Raw genomic sequence first — 23,305 nt, 5'->3', positions numbered from 1 at the left:
CAACTCCTCCCCTCTTAGCCACATATCTGTCACCACATCCAGCCAGGGACCTTGGTGTGCAAAATACCTGAAATAGCTGAAAGTTACCCTCAGGATGAGAGCAAGGCAGCTGGCATGTGGAATTTGGAGTCTTTGTTTCATGTTCTGCCTTTTCTGTATCTTTCTTCACCAAACCACAGCAAAAAGAAAACTGAAGTTTGTGTCCATAGTAAGTATATGGTTCATGGGCAAATGGAATTTCTTCCAAACCTGTCACTTACTGCTCTTCTTGTACTCTAGGGTCGGAGGGAGGAGGCACTTTGTGACTATTTGTTTCCTGCACATTCAAAATTCACTATTGCATTGTACAAAAAAAAAATCCGCAATTTTAAATAAGATTTTATAATTTTGTCTCCTTTGTGCAGTCCTACATGAGCTTAACTTTCTGGATTGACAAAGAAGGCTTCTTTCATAGCACTAAGAGAGGAATCACATAGGATTCTTTTTTAAACTGTAAAAGAGGATTTCATAACTAAATATCAGCTGTGCAAAAGCCCTCTTTACCATAGAAAAGTTTCCACTCTTCCAATGGTTTCAGTGGATTAAAAAGCAAATGAAATTTCATTATGTTAAATCCAAACAAGTGTACAATGGCATTGAATAAGAAACATAGAACCAGTGCTGTGAAACTAATGCTATTTGCAATGATTACGATGTACTGTTTGTTTGCAGGAAGCCTGAATTTTGTTCTGAACATCGAACATGCTTGTAAATCACTTTGCTGCAGTTTTCAATTTTATTTCTCCCTGCTTGGATTAAGAAATAAAAAAAAATAGTTGTAAAATTTCAAAATTATATGACATATATCTACAGGAATTATGCTGGACAAGGAAAAAATTCATTGCAAGAATGAAAAATCTTTATGTATCTTTATAGATGTATCTTTTATCTGAAGTGAAATTCCAGAACAGATTCAATGTTTTCAGAGTAACAGTTTAGTCTGTGTTCAGGTATTAGATGACACTTTCATCACCTCTTGTGATGAAAAAATCAACATGTGGCTTTTTAAGGCTAATTTCTTCCAAGAAAGAGCGCTTCACAGCAGTCAGCCACAGAAACTGTATCTAGAACAGTAGTCTGGGTTTTTTTTCCTTCTGAATTCCCAGTTAGTCCTGCCAAAATATTAATGTTCTAATATTTCTGGAAAATTACTTAATGCTTCTGTTTGTTTTCTGTTCATTTAAGGTTTTGGTCTATACTCCCTAAAATATATAAAACCTCTTTAAACTATATTAAGATATTTTATCGCTTTTATAACTTGCAAAAATTTATTTAAGCTAATTACTTTTCAAATGCCAGGAAAAAAAAGAAGAGTTACATTTGTCTAAATAAATCAAACCGGTATTGTAGCTATCTAGACCCAAGAAAAGCACCATGAATATATTTAGCATCTGTCAGATACAGTACTCACTGTCACTACATATTCCTTGTGATTGCATTAATTATGTCCATCACAAAAATGCCAATAACATGAAGGGAATTCCATCTATTTTATCAGGTATTTCGCCATGGTGATCATACCCCACAGGAATTTTTTCCAACTGACAAGCACAAAGAAATTGCAAAGCAGCAGGGATATGGACAGCTTACCAAGGTGCGTTTGCTTACCTGGGCCAATATACTGAAATATTGGAATGTGGCATGTTGATATTTGTTTTTTGGAACTTTGTTTTCACTTGGAGAAAGTCTATATTAGGTTGCCATACACAGATCTCCAAAAGGACAGCCAAAAAACTTACCAGGAAGCTACAACTAAGCAGTCACTGATTTTAAATGACACTGAGTCAGCCTGTTCTGGTCCTATAGCAGCCTATGTTGAGCTGTTTGATTGCAGACTAGGGTCGGCTGGGAGGAGCCAGGCGCTGGTGACCACTTCAGTTCCCCTGAGACCAAAGATGAAGCTTTAACCATCAGTAGCATAACGTAGCAGATCACCCTTAATCTCTGCTGAGTAGGAGTGCTTCCTAGCCCACGAACTACGAACAATGAGCTCATGAAGTACTAGCAGAAACTTCTCTCATGCTATGCCAGGGAAAGCTGATGTAAAGCTCAGCTATTTTAGTGCAGGTATTGGCGGAATACAGCAGAGCTGAGCTGGCACACAGGTATCAGCTGATGGCAGTAACTAGCAGCAGCTAAGGCAACTGCAGAGTCCAATTGCAGAAACCGTGTCTCTGCATTAACTGTATTAGCTGCCTCCTCTTGTGAATGGAGCCAAGAGCAAACTCCCGTACTATCGGGCTGTAAGGGAATACATGAGTACTAGGTAGCTTTAACGCTACTTCTGCTCTGCTCCCACCAGCATGACCCACTGTGTCTGTACTTCACTCCTTTTTCTCCAAGATATGTTGTTTGGATGGAAAAATCTACTTGTTATTTGCCCAGGATTCAGGGAATCAGGCAGCCTCACTGAAGTAGTTCAGATGTGCCAAAATTCTGGATGTCCCAGATAAAAGGCTATTGTGCGTGTGTAGGCAGACTGTGAGGTGTGTGTCTCTATTAGGCTGCTGTAGAATAAGTTCGCCCCAAACCCTTATATCCAGTGGGTCCAGCATAAAGCACATGTTTGTCTCTCCTAGTCATTTGCCAGGTCTCCACCAAAATCAGAATAGAACAAACTGCCTGAGGGGTTCCTCCTCTTCCTTGCCATTCTTAGGAGGCCATACCAATCTCCAGTGCAAGGTCAGTCCTCTTTCCTCTCACATTACCTCCCTTGAAGAAACAGGAGTAATAGACCAGCTTCCTATGCCTTAACTCAGCTATGACTCAATCATTCCACATACACACTGTGCAAGCGCAGCAATACATGCCAGCTTGCTCCAGGGCGCAGAAGGCTTCAAAACCCTGGTGTCAGGATTTAACAACATGCATGTTAGGCAGGTTCAGGCAGAAGCCTAGGCCAAGCACATACCCTAGGAAACTCTGGATGCATAATTCCAGCAACAGAAAGAGCTGATCACATGCACACACTGTGGGCCATGTCTGGCACTCTGGATAAAGCCCTGAGTAACTTGGTCTGACCTCATAGCTGACTCTACTTTGAACAGGAGGTTGGACTAAAGACATCCTGAGGTCCCTTTCAAACTGAATTATCCTATGATCCTATGACTTACAAAAGGACTTTAGGAAGCAATGAGTAATCACTGTACTTGGGATCCCAGTGCAGAGTAATGATTATATGAGCCAAGTTGAATACATTTCAATTTAGGCCAGGAAACACCAGGTACAGGTAAAAAGATGACAATATTGAGTCCATTACAGGGACATTGCATGTGATTCTCGTGTCACGTATTTACAAAATTGTGTTGGTAAGTTCAGCAAAGAGCTACTAAAATGCTGAGGCTGGAAAACCCATTTTGCTGTGAGAGTAGAGAATTGTCATCTATTTAGTTTAACACAGAGATTAAGTAACTTGATTTCATCTTATTGATTATTATCTTACTGGGAATAAGATCTGTGATGGTAAAGAATGTGTCATTCAAAAGCATAACAAGATCCAGTGGCTGAAAGCTGGGGACGCAAGCAAGAACCAAGAATCAAATGTTTCAGACTACCAATAATAATTAGCCGTTGCAGCAAAATACCTGAAGGCTTGGAATACTTTTACTTGAAATCTTCTAGTCAAGATTTTCTGTCTTCCTGAAAAATAAGATCTTGCTCAAGCTAAAACTGTAGCCTCTATACGGAATCACTGGTGATATTCTATGGGATTTATATCCTGTATGTGTCTTCACAGACGGGTAGTTGCTCTGCCTGCACTCCCCATTAATCAGCTGTGAGCCAGCAATAGAATAGAAATTAGACAGATGGTGTTGGGACATCTCTATGCCTGCTTTAAGTCACCCTGCCCCTCAGCCAGACTTACTAGCTTGGATAAACTTTCCATAGAGCAAAATGCAAAATTGTATCCGTTAGGAAGACATATCTAATATTATCCAATACTGTAAATGCAGTAACTTTACTGCATTTTTCTCCTGTCTTCTTTCCTCCTTCACTTTAGAAAGGAAAAAGGTCTTTATCAAAATAATATGAAATATTATCTCATTTTTTGGTTGTAGGAATGGATGCATAGCACACTTCTTGAGCCTTTGACACTATTCTGTTACTTCTACAGCTTGGCATACAGCAACAGTACGAGCTTGGCCAGTACATGCGGAGGAGATACTCTTATTTCCTGAATGTTGCATACAAGCAGTGTGAGGCAAGTACTGGATCTGGGAGGGAAGATGTTTTTCATGGATGCTAATGGGACTTCCTGAATGCATGAGAGTCTGAACCTGGTATGGCTGGAGGTAACTTAATACCCATTGAATTCAATGTCATTTCAAAGTATCCCTGAAACTGTGGCTCAACTTTTATTCAGGCTAATGGTTAACTGAAAACCATGTGAAAGGTTTTTTAGGCTGTATATCAGGTTCAGATGCCTCACTGTTGTATGGCAGAGTACCTATGTCAGAAATCTCCAATTCTACACTTCCGTATGGGGTGCAGATACAGCTTAGTTTTCATTTAGGGTCCAGCTGTTCAGTGTATACATAATGTCCCAAAGCCTCGATGGTCAAATGGAGTCGATCTTACACTTTTCACCAGGACTCCTAAGGGAACTGCTACTATATTGCAGCTCCCCTGTCTACCAAAATTTTATTCCAAGGCCCTATTTCAGCTTCACTATTTCTCCCTCTCCCTTCTTCCTCATGGTCCTTCTTCATCACACTCTAAGGCCATCTTCCCTAGCACAGTAACAGTCCCCTTCTTTTGTACCAAGAGGAAAAAAAACCCCAAACCTAAGAGGAGAAATAACCTCCCAAAACATTTTCCTCTTTTGTTTCTTGCTTCAGATTTATGTTCAAAGCACTGACTGTGATCACACGCTTATGAGTGCTCAGGCCAGTCTTGCTGGGCTGTACCCACCGACACAGGGCCAGATTTGGAACCCCAAAATCCTTTGGCAGCCAATTCCAGTTCACACTGTACCACTGTCACACGATAATGTGAGTATAAAATAGGGGCATTTGCTTTCCCTTGAACATTAGTAAAATACCTAGGATATGAGATGAAGGGACAGGATAAAGGGCATGGTAAAGGCAATGAAAAATAGATTATGTTACAAGCTTGTGCAGAAAGACCTAATAAGCTGAGTAGAAATATTGTCAAGAGTTTCCACAGGAATGGACTTACACATCAGAGACCTTGAGTTAACAAAAAAGGAAGAAAACCAGAAGTCCTAGGTACAGAAAAAAAGAATTCACCTATAATGTGAGTAAACCACTACAGAAGTAGATTAATCCTAAACTTATCACAAACATGACTTTCTTTGTGTGAGAAGAGGAAGCATACCTATCTCACTAGTGCTACAACGTTTCTTAGTCCACAGGCAATTGAAAAGACAAAAGAATTATTCTGAGATTTTCATTACAGTGAGAATTGAGCCACAGGATTGTTTTTCATGCTCTTTGAAGGTCAGTGCATGCACTTTGAGAGTTGGTGGAAAAAGTAAAAGGGAAAAGGAAGGAGGACTTGGAGCTTTAAGACTATGAGTTCATAGGGCAATGTATTAATTCATCTCCCTTCCTCAACTCCTCACCTTGGAGCTGTAAGGAATTGTGTGGATAGCAGCTCTATAGTCTGCATATACTTGTATCAGAGGGGGAAGCTGGGTGGCTGAGTGGAGCTGGAGTTTCCCATTTGTGGAAAACCTATGGTAAAAAGCTAGGATACATCAGGAGTGTACAGCATGAGTTCCAGTTTGGGAGAGGAGGTTTGCACATGTGATGCAAGATAAATTGTGTGGGCTTACAAGTCTAGTTAACGCAGTCTGTGATGATAGGGGAATCAGGTTAAATGGGGAAATTGAGCAATGGTTCTCACCTTGGGGTGATGAGAGCATGAAGACAGAGGATGTGGAGACACATGTCTTCCTGTTCATGCACACAGCCTGGCATAGAGTCAGGGGTTGCTTCTGCCACTGTCACAGATGGTGGTACCCCAGCAAACAGGCAAGAATACCTGGCCAGTGTCAACACCACTAGCAAACTCAGCAAGCAGGTGCTGCACCTCATTCACGTCTAGGGGAGCAAGTAAGTTTATTCAAACAAATCATAAAGTCATGAACACGTACACATTTTTCGTACTTCTTTCATCTATTTGTGTTTTAACTCTATTAATCTTTACTACATATACAGGCTAAGCTTGAGACCATATATATCCTGCTACCCCAAACAAGTGTCCATCATTTACTGGTAAAGTCATGCCTGTTCATGAACCTATGGTTATGATTCAGAAATACTTTCCTATCTTCTGGAATAGACATATTGTATTTCTAAAAAGATCGAGGAACTGCTGTGAAGCTTTCCAAGTTAATTATCCCTGCAGGACTCTCAAGTCCTTTTACAAGTTCTTTTAACTGTGGGACTATATAGATAGAGCTTTATTACTGGAAAAAGGACAAAAAGGGCATTAGAGAAAAACACTAAGAATATCTCAGTGTCAAATTTTGTTTTAACTTTTGCTTAAAATTTAACACAAAAAACTTCAAACAAGAATAAACTCAGTTTAGCTTAGATAAATGGATTAACAAACTCTTCAGTTATCCCAGTCACATGTAACCTTTCACCTTCATATGTCTTGAATTACTGAAAGAAAAATCTGAGTTATAGAAACCTCACAGGTTTCTACAATTAAGCCGAACTAAATGAAGCTGTGGTAAGTCCACTCAATACAGCTGAGTGTGTACAAAGACTCCTATTGCAGTCCAGCTGCTGCTTGGTAATTTGTTGCAAAAAGGTGACTGTGTGTTTAAAGAAAGACTGAACACAATGAGTGAAATCATCCCTGGGGAAGCCAAGCACAAAACAGTTTGTGAGGGCTTGTGTTAGTCTTCTGTCAAGGGACAAATTTCATCTTGTGTAAATGAATCCTTTAACTTTGAACTACTGCAGCTATTACTCTTCTGAACATTGACAGATTATTTTGTAAGTAGTCATCAGTATGACTCTTACAGTCCTGAAGATGAATATCTTTGAAAACTACATACCCAAATTATTTTTCAGCTTGTCCTAACTAGTGCAGCCAATCAGAACAACAATCCTGAAAGGATATATTGAATTGCAGAACAAGCAGCACCTTGCCTAACTAATGATTTGCAATTTTCTTTTCAGTTGCTATACTTACCTTTCTCACGCTGCCCAAAATACAATGAGCTTCTGAGAGAAACCTTTGCGACAAGGGATTTCCAAAGGCAGCTCAAGCAGTACAGGGTAAAGTATTTTCAGGTCTGGAATTCTACCTAAAATGTACCACTTCTCTCAGCATTATCTAATGGTTAGGTTTAAAAAATGGCAGTCGATATGCTCCTTCCACATCTCTAATTTTCACAGCAGATGTAGACAACATACCCAAAAAGCAATTACATTATAGAGCCAGCTGGACTGGGCTATTCCCATCAACTGAAAATTGCAAGTCATAGAAAAGATAAATTATTGACTACCTTGCAAAAAACCACTCCACCTACCTTCTAGGAGAGCAGACAAAACAAAAACTCAGATCAAATCAGTGCCAACACCCCTCAGATCACTCCAGTACCTCTGTTTACTCCCATGTAAAGCAACTCCTCTGATGTCTCTGTCTATATAACTCTCTGCTAGTTCATATTCCTCTTACACCACAAATTGCTCACAGCTCAATTCTCCAGATTTTCTACAATAGTCTCAGTGCTTTCCCTAAGTACCTGTTTGTGTCTCACACTCAAAGTCTTCATTCAAGTGCTCACTTATGTTTCGTTCTTGCCTCTGTAAAGTATCCTTTCCTTTCTTTCTCCACCATCAAAATCTTTGCTATGAGTATGTAATCACTTGTCTATTCTGCTGTAACCATCTTCTTCACAGGTTTATTCAAAATGACATGATCGAACTCACCTGTTTTTCTATCATCTTTAGCCACTGATGTCAGCCACCCATCCCTGGCTCTGCCTCTGGGTATTACATATAAGTGAATCATAATTCCCAGTTTTACCAAATTTACATCATATCTTCTTTCTGCTCAGTACCAACATCAGAATAACTCTATTTATCAAACTTCCTTTAACCACTTTTTGGATTTCTGCCAGACTTCCTCATATATATGTTGTCTCTACTATCCTCTTTTGAACATTCCCACCAAGCATAAACCACCACCATATTCCAAATCTGAACTCGGATCAGCAACCTTGTCTAGATGAATAGGCCAAATTCTCTTACCACTAGGCAATGGTTTGGTGTGCAAAGACTATCTTGCTTCTAAAAATCACTATGTACTAGTATGACAGTGTGTAGGAATGATGTAAAAAGGCACTGTGGACAACATACAAGCTTTCTTTTTTGTATTCCAGCCATTTCTGAAGTTTTTAGCCACTCATACAGGATACCCATTGAAGAAGTTGAATACCGAAAGAATTTGGAAACTCTCTGACACTTTGCAATATGAGGCAAGTAATATAAAGAAAATTCCCATAGTCCAATAGAAATACTTACACTTCCTCAAAACTGGTTTTATATCTTATTTCTATTGTTTGCCAGACATCAACAGAGCATAGTAGGTCTATGCTTCCAAACTTTTTTGAACTACAGACAATTTTCAGCTTCTTCCCCAGAAATTATCACCTAACATCAGACTTGCACCTGAAAATCTTTTAAAGACACGACGACTGTGTGAGGCTGCTGTGGTTGTCCACGACTATAAGGAACACAAACCAATGGCCTATCAAATCCAAGATCCTGTCAGCGACTGCACATGGAGAATTAGGCAAAAGCATACCTTTGGATAAAATTGCCTTGTTACTCCTCCAAACCCCATCACAGAGATAGACAGGAGTAAAATATGTTGGTGGCAAAGAAACAGAAGCATCTTTCCACAAAGATTTTATGCAAATAGTATAAGCATGAGAAGTCATTATTTGCATATGGACAGTAGTGGCCAGAGTATTTTCAGGAATTGAGCAGCCATTGGAATGAGACAAAGGCTATTTGTGCAAGTCTGGGAGCCTGTTCTAAGAAAATGAACCAGGCACACGACAAAGAAGCATGGATTTCATAACAAAAGCGGTACTGTGGTGCCCAACTGTCATGGGTATCTGGGTCTCACAGTCTGGTTGGTACCTCTGACTGGGATTTGAAAAAATCGTGAGTGCCCTTAATTTAGCAGCAAGCTCTACTTCATGTTACTTCAAAGTCTAGACTTATCTCACCTGAAGCAAGTGAAAATTGCCGAGTCTTGTGTTAAAACTTTATTGTTGTAGGCAGCATTCACTATAAATGCTTTCATGTAGAATTATTTTTAAACTAAAATATTAATGATAAGTTAGTCATATATCTCCTGGGATATCTCCTAGAAAATTGAGCCTGTTTTAAGGTGGATTTCACAAGCAACATGTAATAGTTGGGTGTGATGCTACTGAGTTTACCTTCTGTCCTGCAGTTTCTGCAATGGTCCAGCTTTGGTCAAAGCAGCCTTGAATGAAATGTTAGCCAGGGTCTTAAGTTAAATGACATGTTACATGTTGGGACACCTCACTGTAATTTCAGTGAAGTTACCCTTCCATAGTTTCCAAACGCAAGACAGCTCGGGACCGCAACTTTTTATTTTAATTGTTATATCATACTGAGAAACCTATGTCACCAAAGAAATGTGCAAAATTGAAAGGTTCCGTCAGGGATCTAGCTAAGTGCCGAAAGACAAAACCAGTTAGTTGTTTTTTCCTTCTGTTGTTAGATTTGATGAGCTTTGGTCTTTCATACTACTCAGTGAAGACTCTGAGGGTATGAATTAAGACATCTGCCACAAAAGCCACTGTCACTCTTTCAAGCATACAAACACAGCTTTCTTACATAGTTTTTAAAATACAATTCATGAAACTACAGTAGCATGCATCTCTGTTATTATTGGTTAAATGTCATCTGACTCTCAGGTAACTTGGAGACTGAGGTGCTTGCTTGCTTACAGCACTTGTCTTAAATAACATACAACTAGCCAATTCTTTCCTCAAGACACAAATCACATTTGTTAAAAGAGAAAGTGATACATTGTGACCTGAGCTGGTTTAACCTAACAGGTTCTATTGTTTCACTTGTTTAAACAAATCCTGTAAGTAGGTGGCATTTTCCTTAGAACTCGTTGTTACAACAACGCTCCCTCTGGTGAGCGCAGTCCAATGGCTCACATTCACAGAGTTTATGCTGAACTAAAGGAAAGATACCAACCTTGTTTAAACAGGAAAGCAGGGAGTGTTGGGCATGTCTTCCCTTCTTGCAGTTGTGACCATTAATATATCTTGGGCTGTGTCCTTAAGGAAAGACTAATCTGTTCCACGTTAACTTCAGGACTGCGTCAGTATCCAATAGACCTGGTATACATAGGTATGAATTCCATCTATATGTCTAATCCCTATACATATACTTCATACTCTGGTACCTCTGAATTACAGCTATATATATTCCTGCTTGATCTCTGAATCTCCCTTACAACTCAGAGCTGCCAGCCCTTAAAATCCTGACATCTATGTATGATTTGTTTCAGTAAAGATCTCAGATATATCTCAGTAGATGGCTGAAAGAGTCATAAACTGAATGTTTTCACTTGACAAGTGTATTAGCAATTGGCATAAATAATGCATTTCTTTTTGCATAATGATTTTTAGTATTATATTTCCTCTTCTTGTTGAAGACTGCCCTTCAAATTTTTTTAAACAGTGTGATACTATAAATAAGAATTCTACAGCTGTCTAAATGCAAAATACAGTCATTATTTTATTACAAAGAGAAAATGTTACTTGAGTGAAACATTCAGAATTTGTTCTGACAAGCATTTTGTGTCAGAACAACATTTAGCAGTAGAAATCAGTAAAAAAAATCACTATGTTTTCTTTCTTCACTGTAGGATATTAACAATTACACTTTACCTGTTTGGGCTACTCATGGTGTCAGGACCAAGCTGATAAAGCTCTCAGAATTGTTAATACAGGCGGAATTCGGGTTCCACAAACAAACACAAAAATCACGTTTGCAGGGAGGTAAGCCAAATTCTTACCCCATTTAAAATCAAGAGTAGAATGGGAAAGAAGAAAGGGTATATAGTAAACATTGCTACTGACTGCATTGTAGAACTATGAAAGACGCCATGATGTGGATATTGGTAATCAACACTGAAAGATTTTGATTAATGGGAGGAGAGATGGTGAGGATATGAATCACGAATATCCTAATCCAATATTAGAAAGCTGGTACCGTTTTGGTTACACTGTATAAGAAATCCAAAGTAATATATAGATACTTGCTGAACTAAATCAAGTCTGAATTTAATGTAAGCCACCATGCTTAACTTACTTAAAAAATATTATTTTTAATAATCTTTAGGATGGTAACTTTGATGCCTAACGGTCTTCATATTCCATTACTGAGAGTACTAAAATGAGATTATTAAACTGCTTCTAAACTCATCAAATAGTAGCTGAAATTTAAAAATAGTTTATACTTTTTTAATCACTCATTCTCCTCCATTCATCCACTGTCACCCTTTGGGCTACGTTTTTGTTTTATATGGACACTGTGCAGCCAGGGTCTGTGAGCTACAAGGACAATCACATATAAGCACGGATTAAATTGTTTGCCTTTTTGGAGATAACATACAAAACAAAGCAAGTTGTATACTAAGAGGTTCAAGCCTCTGCTCTTGCTTTGCCAACAATTGCTATTAAAAAACATGCCAGTGGCTGAAGACAATACATGTGCCTAATTCTGCCAGTGTGTACAGTTCTCATTTTAGGATTTTACTTTGTCGAGATTCCAACCTTACGCTAACATACTAGCACAGCCATTGATTTAATTCATTTAGTTCGTCTTACAGCTTTTCAGCAGTTAACATTAACAAAATACAGACAAGCACATAATTTAGGAAGGCCCAGAGTCTAAAGTATGTGCTCTTTCTTTTTCTCTGGAAATTAGGAAGTCAATGGAGTTACAGACAAAAGAGGGTACTATTAGTTACTGTGCTGTTCTTGCACTGTTCTGCTGACACAAAGCAGCTGTGAATACACTGTGAATTCACTGTGTGAATATGTGTTCACAGCTGTTGAGGCTTTTAGGGATCCCCAAAACATTTTACACAGAAGTAAAACAGGCCCACTGTTCATATAAAAGATAGTATCAGAATTAACCAGGGCACTCCACACAAATTATCTATAAAGTTACAATGGAGTAAATCTGGTATGTTTAAAGACAGATTGTGTTAAAACATTAACAACTGATACCGATGTTAACACAAGCATCCCTTTCATTATCATTGCTTTCCCATTTTCTTTCAGGTATTCTTTTAAAAAATATTCTAAAGCATATCTCAGATGCTAGAAAGCCTTCACACCAGCAAAAAATGGTTATGTATTCTGCGGTGAGTCCTTTCTGGTTTTTTTATGCTCCCTTTCTGCAGTTATTAAATGCAGTGAAAGCCATGAAACCTTATTTCATTCATGAAATATAGCTACAAGCATTTTTTATTTGGTTAACCTGAAATATCAATGGATTATTTTCATTCTTTAATGAACAGATACTACTCACTCTGAAATCTACAGCATTCAATTTTCCACCTGATGTCATGGCTTGTTTCATTGCTTTGATTGAGCAGAGAATTGGAAAAAAAACGTGCTTCATGTTTTATTGAACCTCTATCACAAAGATAATTTAGAAACAAACCTCTTGATTCCTGCATCTTTTCCAGATGCAAAAGGAAAAAAAAAAAAAAAGAAAGAAAGAAAAATTAAGTTAGTTATTTTAGAAGGTCTTATGAAGGCAGTTACTCAATTGTGACTTTATCTTTTTCTTTAGAATGTGCAAAAACTGTCACTGGAGAAGGAAATTTTTGGATTGCTCTCAGTAAAAAGCTTATATTTCTAAACTGCAGTTAGATTACAACCTATCAGGTATATATCAGCGAAAGAGCTTACTGATCTGATTTCGAATACTGCTTACTTAACGTGCAAAACCACTAGTTTTTTTAACAGAAGTTTTAAGAGCTCCTACTAACCTTGATAAGAACTGCAAGTGACTAAGACTTCTTAAATATTTACATATATGTATACTTTATACATGCGGCATTTCAGTTGGTACAGTAAAAAGGCAGTATTTGCTCAATGTTGCAGGGGGCAGAGGGCAAGTATTAATGGGGCCACACAAGTAATGCTAAGTGGACAGATAATGTGCTGGATACACTGTTAAATAATAGGTACATGCAATCATTTTCAATAGGCCTTTAATTAAAGGTTTCTTCTATTTACAGCATGCAGCCACCATTGTTGCCTTACAGATGGCACTCAATGTCTTCAGTGGGAAATTGCCTCCTTACAGTGCCTGTCATTTTTTTGAACTTTACCAGGAAAAAAATGGGCAAGTAACTGCAAGCTGTACTGCTAACATACACTTTTCCTAAACAGCAATTTGCTGATACCCCAGACTAATTAAACTGGATACACAAGGCTCACTACACAGGAAAAAATTATAGATTGATTTTAATTATTATAATTGGACTCTATAGCAGTTATTGACAGTAGGAGAATCACAGCACTGCAGCCTGAACACACTCTCTATATTGCTTCATTACCATTATGAGAGGTTTTATCCTACCCTTTTGATCTATTTAACTCCTTGATTCTCTACCAAGAACACAAACTACATGCAAATTAGTGTTGACTATCTATTGTTTTAAAAGATCTCTTCGGAGTACTAATGACACATATTAATAGCCAGACAAATAAGCTGGCTAAAAGTTTGTTCCAAAGTACAACCACTACAATATGGAAAGGCTGTGGTGATTCTGCATACCTAACTTTATTCTGACCCATCTGTATTTTGAAACAGGCAATACACCATAGAGATGTACTATCGGAATAATTCTTTGAGAGATCCTCACCCCCTCACTCTCCCTGGCTGCAAATTTCGCTGTCCACTGGAGAGGTTTACTCAGTTGGTCTCCCCAGTCCTAGTACACTATTGGACAAGAGAATGTAGGATGTAGGACATAAGAAGAGGTAAGTTAAGTGCTTTGGGCACATGTACCCAAAGGTAAAATCAAGATTATATCTTCTGCCAAGAGCTCATTTGAAGTAACACTCATTTTCATAAGGGTCTGGTCCGAAATGCAAAAAACTCAGATCCAGTAAGATAGATTGTACCCATGGCCATAATTTCTACTCCATTGATATATTTATCTATTCCAGCCCAACTTTCTGGTGAAAAGGAATCAAGGTTGATTAGATTTTAGGGCACTATTTTTCATGGGTGTTTTTTTTTGTTTTGTTTTAGTAAAGTCAAAAAGACCTTCAGTTACCAAGGAAGCAGATACAAATGCACTGAATTATAACAATTCACCTCTAACTGTAGAGTATTTGTCCAAGCTGTTAAAAACATTATGCATTCCCTTGATTTTAGGAGATATTCAGGGATCAAAATGGATGAATATTGAATAGTGTACCAGACTGGTATTTACCAGAATGTCAAACATACAGACACACATTGGCATACTAACACATTCTCTAGTAGGTTGTCTGTATCTCCACATATAGGATGTCTAACTTCCTATTTTGACCACTGATGATATTTACGTTTGCAGAAAGAGGGAACAGGAAAGCAGAGAATTACACTGTCTCGCTTGTATCTAGATCTATAATCTTTAAGGGAGATGAAAAGCAAACAGGCCCCAGGATTCAAGTGTCCCCACTTTTTTGATGATCAAATGTACCTAACATTAAAAAATCCCATATGGCTTTCTGAATCACTGATCTCAAGAAAAATTTGAAATGTCAGAGATTAGAAGAATGCAGGCAAGCCAACTCACCTGGTTGCAAAAAATCTGAACAGACTGGAGATAATTTAGTCAGAATGAACGAAAAATTAGCAACTAATGATTCACCAGATGATACATTTCTTTACTACAGTCATTGCTCACAAATTGTCAGGAAACATATCAGGAAATTACCACATTTAATTGCAAAAGGTATTTCGTCAGGGAGAGGGGGAGGTTGGTTCTGACGATTTTTTTGGCCAAGCAACTAATACAGTCATGGATGATACTTTAGATATAAAGTGATACTTTATACCATGGTGCTTAGTAATCTAAGTTTGGTGGAAATTAGTTCCCCTCCTTCACAACACAATCTGTGTAACTGACCAAGTAAATAAACAAACAAACAAACAAATCTATAATACAATCAAAATTTGGCATTAATAAAGACACAAATATTTGGCCTTTAAGTTCAACATAAAGGCAACACATTGTTTCAATCCTCAAATTTTGCTTAAGTAGAAGTTAGATGGTGTTCAGGCATTTTACACCAACTCCAGCATCACTGCTTGTGACTGCCTTCATTAGTAATCCTGAGTGCTGATAACACACGTGGACCACAAAAAAGGTTACAACTAAAACTGACACTCCGATCAAAATATTTGCCATATTGTCATATCAAAAATTGACACTTTCCCCCATTTTATCCTGGTTCAAAATAGTTTCATCTCAGTAACTGTTGGGGCCAGATCCTAATTTTGGGGCTCATAACATTTTTCCTGCAGGCAGAAGTTTTAAACTCTCTGCTGTGCATGAGTGGCACTTGGGAAAATGCCGAGGCACCCTGCCCCACAGCCTGCATGGTGCAGCACACTGACAGAGGGACTGGGCTGTGCTAAACCACTGTGCATTACCAATTCTCAGTGAATGCAGATAGGCTGGAACAGCTGATCTTTAACACCAGGAAGCTAAAGCAAGCTGAAGAGTGATGCAAAGAGTTTACAGGTCATATTTATGCCTAACATACAGAATTGCAACATCACTAATTTCAGCTGTTTTCAGCTTTGTCAAAAATAATCTCAAATATTGTCTTTTGCTGATGCATATGTTAATACTTCGATTATACATGTGTCAGACCATTTGATGAATAGAAGCCCATAAGCATGATTTTTTTGGAATGAAATCCAGGAGTGCGACTGAGCTCAGAAATTTACGTTACATACCTACATGGAGACACCGTTTCCAAAACGTAGAGCTGTTTCCAGAAAATGCTTAATTGAAGTTTCATGGAGATGACTTATGTCCCCAGTACATGGAAATACAGGAGTTAGGTAAGTATTGCTATTACAGGTGACACAAGAGAGTAGCAGTATTTGTGGGTGGTATAAATCAGAACCAAGTTCCTCCACGTGACGATGACCACAGTGTGGAACATAGGAAGTGAAGACAGCTCAGCATATTTGGAAAGGAGTTAAAACATTTCTCTGTGCTTTTTTGGCTGCTCAAGAAGTATTCAGTGTGGATTGGCTCACCATTTCAACAGAATTTTCCTAATTTCATCAAAATGGGAGCAAATTTGTAACTCTTCTGCACTCAGTCTGAGCTACCCACTTGTTGAGGTAGTAGTAACAGATTTCCCATGTCTTTGGAGAATGTTAGAACATATTAGTTCATATGTTAAGAACAATTCTCTCTTTTTGTCTTACCTTTAGGTGTTCCCTCCATGATCTTCAGTGTGATTAGCTTTATGAAACAACTCCTCCCACACTGTGATGTGACTACAGTCTAACATTTCCCATTAACTTCCATCAGCATGACCAACAGTCTCCTGATCTCTATCAAAAGAAAATATTCCTCAGCACAACAAACGAAAACTATAGAAAGCAGTGACTTATCCTTCATGAACATTCACTCTATTTTATCAAGTGGTAAAACCCAAGCACAATATGAAACCAGAGTAATTTTTCAAGATCTATTCATTCCAAAGGGACTTTGGCAGAACTAACTCAAGAATGTAATTGTACTTACAGTGTTTTGAAGGGCTATAGCCTTAATTTACAGCAAAATTGGAAAATACCTCTGAAGGAGTGTTGCCCTCTTTTGAAGAATGAGACTAGAACTTCCCAAATTGGTTAGGGAAGCAGTGCTTCAGAAGGAGCCCCCAAAAGGAGGAGTCACTCCAATGTCCTTATACTTTATTTTATTCAAGAAGTAATGAAGCATTTTAAACAAACAGATCCAGAAGCAACAAAAATGAGGATAATGGCTGTTTACTTACCTAAGACATGTCTGTCTTTTTCTTTTCTCCATCTTACATATGCTCAAATATCCCACCTCTACAAAGAAGGAAGGTGAAACTTATGGAAAGAATGGACCATGGATCTAGACCTAAGAGAAGCCTACAAACAGCCAGGCTGGCTACCACGAATATCTGGCAAGCAATTGGCTTACCTAACAAGGCTTTCAGATATTGAGCCATTCTACCTTTTTCCAAAAAGACAGCAAGGCCAAGTGTCAATTTTGAAGGAAAAATCATTTGTGGTTTCAAATAGTTTTTCAAACATCTTCCTTTTGTTATGTTACCTTGATTGTATACTCTGATCTGATCATATAAAGTCTGTGTTTCAAGAAAGTCTGTAAGTCCATGCTGTTCTTGACATTAACAACAAACAGATCCTACTGGCAACACAAAATAAAAAAATCCAGAGCTACATGCTTGTTAAAACATGCAGAATGTGCTGGGCAATTCTTCCCTAGTTATATTTTCTAATATTGCTATTGCAAAAAACAGTTCATGTTCTTACTACGAAAGTTGTATCAGAATAATCAGATACAACTAACTTCTGAAACTAGTGGACACTTCTTTGCTTGAAGAACTAGGCTTTTTTATTTTTTATTTCTCACAGTGGATAGGACATCTGTCAACAACCTTGCTGCCTGCAAGTCATTTCAAGGAGAATCAGGGTAATAGATGAGATGTAGAATTTTTTTACATTCTATCTTCCTTTCCTTAGATCAGCTTTTTAAAATGGATGCTAAGCACATTCCAGTCAAAGCTGGTTGTTATCTTGAACCCTTCAAGCCCCATGTCAAGTGCCAAAGAGGACTGTCCCGGTTTTGCCCCAACCGGCAGCTAAGCACCACGCAGCTGCTCGTTCACTCCTCCCTGGCAGGATGGGGGAGAGAATCAGAAGAGTAGAAATCAGAAAACTGGTGGGTTGAGGTAAAGACAGTTTAACAAGTAAAGCAAAAGCTGTGCACGCAAGGAAGTCAAACCAAGGAATTCATTCACCACTTCCCATCAACAGGCAGGTATTCAGCCATGTCCAGGAAAGCACGACTCCATCACGCATAACGGTGACTTGGGAAGACAAACGCCATCACTACCAACATCCCTCCCCTCCTTCATCTTCTCCCAGCTTTATACACTGAGCATGACATCATATGGTATGGAATATCCCTTTGGTCAGTTGGGGTCAGCTGTCCCGGCTGCATCACTTCCCAACTTCTTGTGCACCCCCGGCCTCCTCCCTTGTGGGGTGGTGTGAGAAGCAGAAAAGGCCTTAGCTCTGTGTAAACACTGCTCAGCAGTAACTAAACCATCCCAGAATTATCAACACAATTTTCAGCACAAATCCAAAACACGGCCTCATACTGGCTACTATGAAGAAAATTACCTTTACCCCAGCCAAAACCAGCACACTATGAAATGTATATTCCTTGTTAGAACTATAGCATAAGCAGATAACTGCTACTCCATAAGCTACAAAAGAATCAAAAGAATAAAAAGATCCTTTTCCCCTCTAGCGAGAATCTAAGTTTCAGAATTCTCACTGTAAAAGCCCTTTCTCTTCTCAGCAGGGCCCAACAATTCCTGTGCTTCCTAAGACAGCACAGGAAACACAGTTCAGCAAGAAGAGTTGCAGTTAGATTTCAGAGGAAAGAAGTTCAAACACATAGATAAAAATAATTATTCCCTCTACTGAAAAAATGCAACCCTTTTTACCATAGCATCCAAACAAGGGTAAAAATGTTTTCCAACAGCATGAAACAACCAGTTCTAGCTGCTTTTTAATGCAAATAAGAACAAGCTTGTTTTTTCCATATATTACCTTAACGTCCATAATGGACACCAGCAGAAAGCCTTCCTAGGTCTGGCAGCCCTCACAGGAGAGTTAGTGCAAGCTGTTTAAATGATTCATCTCAAAACCACGCAGCAGATCATTACAACTCCCTTAACAAGAAGTAATTAAAAAATAAATTGCTAAAAGAAAGCAAATAGAAAGGAAAATCTAGGACTCCATCTTTATCGGCATTAGACCACTAACAAGATTGTAGCCTTGGCTGCCAAAAACAAATTTCTAGGCATCCTCTCTTCTATTCTGAACCTGTTTCTATTTCTCCTTTTTCTGAACTTGTGCAAGCTTGAGTTGCTTTTAACATTTTGTTTGCCAGATATTTAGAAGTGGAAGTTCAAGAGCTATAAAGGTGGTCTCATTCTTCTCCTATCAAAGGCAGGGGTAACTTTTCTGCTGGTTTCCTAGATCGGACAAGGCTCACATAGAAAATGCAATACAGAGCTGAGACATTCTTCATTATTCTCTTTAGTCTCCAGTTCCTAGTTTCTCCCCTCCTTCCTCACCCAAATCCATCTCTCAAAAATTTTCAGAACTGCATGAAGACCCACAGATTTCTCTGGTATGGGGGATCATGGACCTGAACCCTGGCCTCAGCACTCCAGTTCAGCTATGGAAGTGCATCCTAGCTGAGACCAGTGCTCACAGAACACCAACAGAAGGTTCCACTTTTCCATCACATCATCAGACCGTGTTTTCTTCCCTGCTACATGTCCCAGTGAATGTACCTTGAACATTCTGATTTCTGCTGAGCAAAATTAAACTTCAAATTTAATTTCCGAATTAAGATATTTCTAAGTTATTTTATTCTCTTCATCCCTATTCAACAGAAACCCCATCACACATTCTTTACAATGCTTTTTGTTCTTAGGACTATCGCTGTAGAAACACAGAAAGGAAGATTTTCTTTATACCTTGCTTACTCCAAGGAAAAATAAACATTGGTGTGCATTAAGGCTGAAACATCAAGCCCAGATCTTGTTGTATGAATATAAATTGGGGATGTCAGTGAATTAATAACAAAACACTCTAAATAATGTTTTTCTACAACTGCATCAGCCGACTCCATTTGAAAAATCTGTCCCATAGTCTTTTGCAGGTATGAAATCATGAACAGTTTCACTTCAGTTTCTCTTAAAGAAGAAATGAGCAAAAAATTACAGTTCATCTTTGGAATTATTTAGAATGTAAAGGAAAATTTATTTTTTTTATTATCATGTTGCAAAAGCAGGATCACATGATAATGCAACTCCCTTCCTCCTTTCTCAAACAATGCATAGACAGTCCATTCCTATTTTAAAGAAGACTTGCTATAATACAATAACCTGAATAGTCATAGGTGCTGTGATATAGGTGAGATGTAGCTCGTCATGTTCGCTATTTTTCCTATCATACACTGGAACAGTGTCAGCAAGATGGGGAATGAACAACAACAGAAAAGCAACTGTTATTTGTGCTGTCTGGGAAATGTGGCACTGGACTGCCCGGACTATAATTTTTGTTCTTTTCATAACCTCCTTTTCTCTTTGGGTTATTTACTGAGCTGAGTGACTACCAAAAATAGAAAGGAAAAAACCCCACCAAACTCTGCATAATTCACAAATATGGATCAAATTCATTGACTAATTTTTATTTCTTTCACAGGAGCGTTACAAGTAGGTGTTCCTTCTTTTTACTTAGCGCTTAGGCTACTCATCTGAGATGTGTCAGACAAGTTCAAATCCCTCCTTTACAAAAAGGATCTGGCTCTACATCTTCCAGAAAATAAAATCACCACCAGGCTGCAGTCTTGCAGAGGGGAAAGTGAAGATGAATAGTGCTTTCTGCCTCTTTCACATTGCTCTTCACTTTGTTTACATATTTCCTGGTGTGTAAATTAGGCTTCCTACATCTCAGGCAAACATCTCAATCATAAGATCAGGAAGAAATTGCCCTGTAGCCAGGTGAATATTACAAATCTGGGACAAACTAAGAACTTATTAGAAGACACTGACTGGACACTTTCTCTTCCTCCCCCCCCCCCCCTCCGCCTTAGAATAGTAACTTTGTGCTCAGGGTATTTTCGCCTGCAGTGCAATATATAGGTTCATGTCCTGTCACCAGACTAAGTAAGTTAATTTTTCCTGTGTCACAAATTAACTCTTTTGTCCCACTTATGCTTTTGTCATAAGTGCTTCGAAATTGTGCTTGCAAAATGTGTCACTTTGTTTACTGAAACCAAATTTTTTCTTTTCTTTCCCTTTTTCAGCTCAAAAACCCCCTTGAAATAAATGACTGCAGATAAATCCAAACTAGCTGATCTTCAAATTTGGTCAGTGACAGAACCTGAGCTGTTTCCCCATGTGAGCAGTATGGTCTGTGAGTGCAGGCAGCAGTTTCATATCTGGCTGCCTTGACTGCAATGACTTCCACCCTTTCAGTGTGTAGGTTGTGTTTCACTAGCAGCAGTTACCTAAGGTAACCCTTGCATACATTAAAGTGTAGGCTCTTTTGCAACCAGTCTGCTTCAAAGGCAATCTAGCTATGCTTCAGCAAGCCTTCAAGATAGATACATGCACTTAAAATGGACAATTGTGTTTAAGCTAATTCTACTTAATGTCCTAATTTCATAATTAAAATATATGCCAATGAGCCAAATTAACATAAAGATGATTAAAATTCTTTAGGTCCAGTTGCATTATGATGATTGGACAACTGTAACTAGACTGACTTAGGAATGATATTTTTTATTTTGAAGCAACTTTTCTCAGAAAGGGAAAGGAGTTAATTGCTGCAGAATACGACAAGTTTATAGCTGCCAAATGCACAGTAGAAATGGAGACAAGACAAGACAAGCAAAGAAATTTTCAAATGAAATACATGCTACCAACATACTTACAGATTACCTGCAGGATTCCTACAGTACTCTATCTTAACCACTGTGGCATGTGAATGAGGGTGTAGAGGTTTATTTAAGATGTTGTGGTGCCCATTCTTTTGTGCATAACAAAATCCCACTAGTCAAGTAAACATGCCAAAGGGAAGAGTGAAGCCACAGAAAGCAGAGCTCTTTATCATATGCTTGGTCTTGGGTTGAAATTTCATTTTTAAAGAGATGCTAGCAAAGATTTTCTGTAAAATGCAGTTGTTATATATTTTCAAACATTCCTGAATCATGCGATCCAGCATCACAAAAAAAAGTGAGTTCATATCTAAAGTGAAGTTACTATAAGGGTTCCATAAAAATGAAACTTGCATTAGTCATAGTCACTCATCAAAGAAATACAAACCAGCCAATCTTATAAAAACTAATCAGTTATGAATTTCATGGTAAGAGCTTAGGAAGGACAAGAAAAAATTCTGACAGCCAACAAGGATTCCTGGATCCTAAAAGCTTAGGAACCACCGATTTAAAAAGCTATATAGATTTACAAAGTAGGACATCCTTTCTTGATTTTTGAGGCATATTAAAATATTCTAAAGAAAGTATATTTTATGACCGGAACTCTTAAGTAATAGAGGAAGATGATCAGCTTACATTTGTTTTCAGAAAGACAAAGTATTATATATTTATGAAGTATGAATTACTCTCTTACACCTTCTGCATAGGCCACAATCACACCAGAAGAGACTAAAACAGAGGGTGGGGACATAACAATGGAGGAAGAAAGAAGTTCAAGAAAGTGCTGAAAACTGGGTGTGGATTGACAAGAGAGATGGGGAAGCCTGGCAGCTGTGGTCCTCCTCCCTTCCACTCCCATCTATCAGAGGAAATGGATACACAATGGTGAGTCACATAACTCAGAGAAGAGAGCTCTTGTGGCTTAGTGGGATTTAGGGCCCTAGAGACAGAATTTCTGGTAAATGGTAAGATACTAGATGTAGAGAATACTGTTGCAGAGAGCTCAACAAAAGACCCTCAGACAGCGTTGGGTATGACAGGAATGGGATGACTCAGACAATACAGAGAGGATCTTAAGTTTAGAGAACTCTACAGGTCTCTGCAAATTGTAATCAATTACTCAGAAAATCATTATGAAATCAAGTCTAGAAGTGTTGTTATTCTTATTTCATAGAGAGGAAGTCAGCAGAGCCAAGCTGGGTAATCTTCTCAAAGCCGGTGAGCTACTGTCAGAAACAGAGTTCTTAATCAGTAACAATAAAAATGTGAGCTCCGGGGCTTGTTCACAAGACACTTCTGAGAGAACTGAGGCCAAAAAATAACTTGACATAAGCAGTTACAAAAGGAGAAGTATAGATATGCTCCAAGAGAAAACAAAAGCAACACACACAAACTGAAGAGCAAATAATTGCCCAGCAAAGAGCTTGAAGAACATACTTGTTGCAACATT

At 38.4% G+C, this 23,305-nt stretch overlaps 2 protein-coding genes across 2 annotated transcripts in view; one reads left to right on the top strand and one right to left on the bottom strand.

Moving 5' to 3' along the window:
• Positions 1 to 23,305, bottom strand: part of CPNE4 (copine 4) — a 364,382-nt gene that overhangs the window by 308,350 nt on the left and 32,727 nt on the right. The gene's annotated exons all lie outside the window — the stretch shown is intronic.
• LOC129203009 (prostatic acid phosphatase-like) lies at positions 95 to 14,073 on the top strand. The gene is made up of 10 exons (XM_054816833.1): positions 95 to 208; positions 1,538 to 1,633; positions 4,154 to 4,240; positions 4,878 to 5,030; positions 7,197 to 7,295; positions 8,405 to 8,500; positions 10,948 to 11,080; positions 12,371 to 12,453; positions 13,339 to 13,445; positions 13,917 to 14,073. The coding sequence occupies exons 1-10, from the start codon at positions 95 to 97 to the stop codon at positions 14,071 to 14,073; spliced, it is 1,125 nt and encodes a 374-aa protein (XP_054672808.1).

The sequence above is a fragment of the Grus americana genome, chromosome 2 (assembly GCF_028858705.1).
Source record: "Grus americana isolate bGruAme1 chromosome 2, bGruAme1.mat, whole genome shotgun sequence".
Taxonomy (NCBI): Eukaryota; Metazoa; Chordata; class Aves; order Gruiformes; family Gruidae; genus Grus; species Grus americana.
This window is presented reverse-complemented; position numbering and strand designations above follow the sequence as displayed.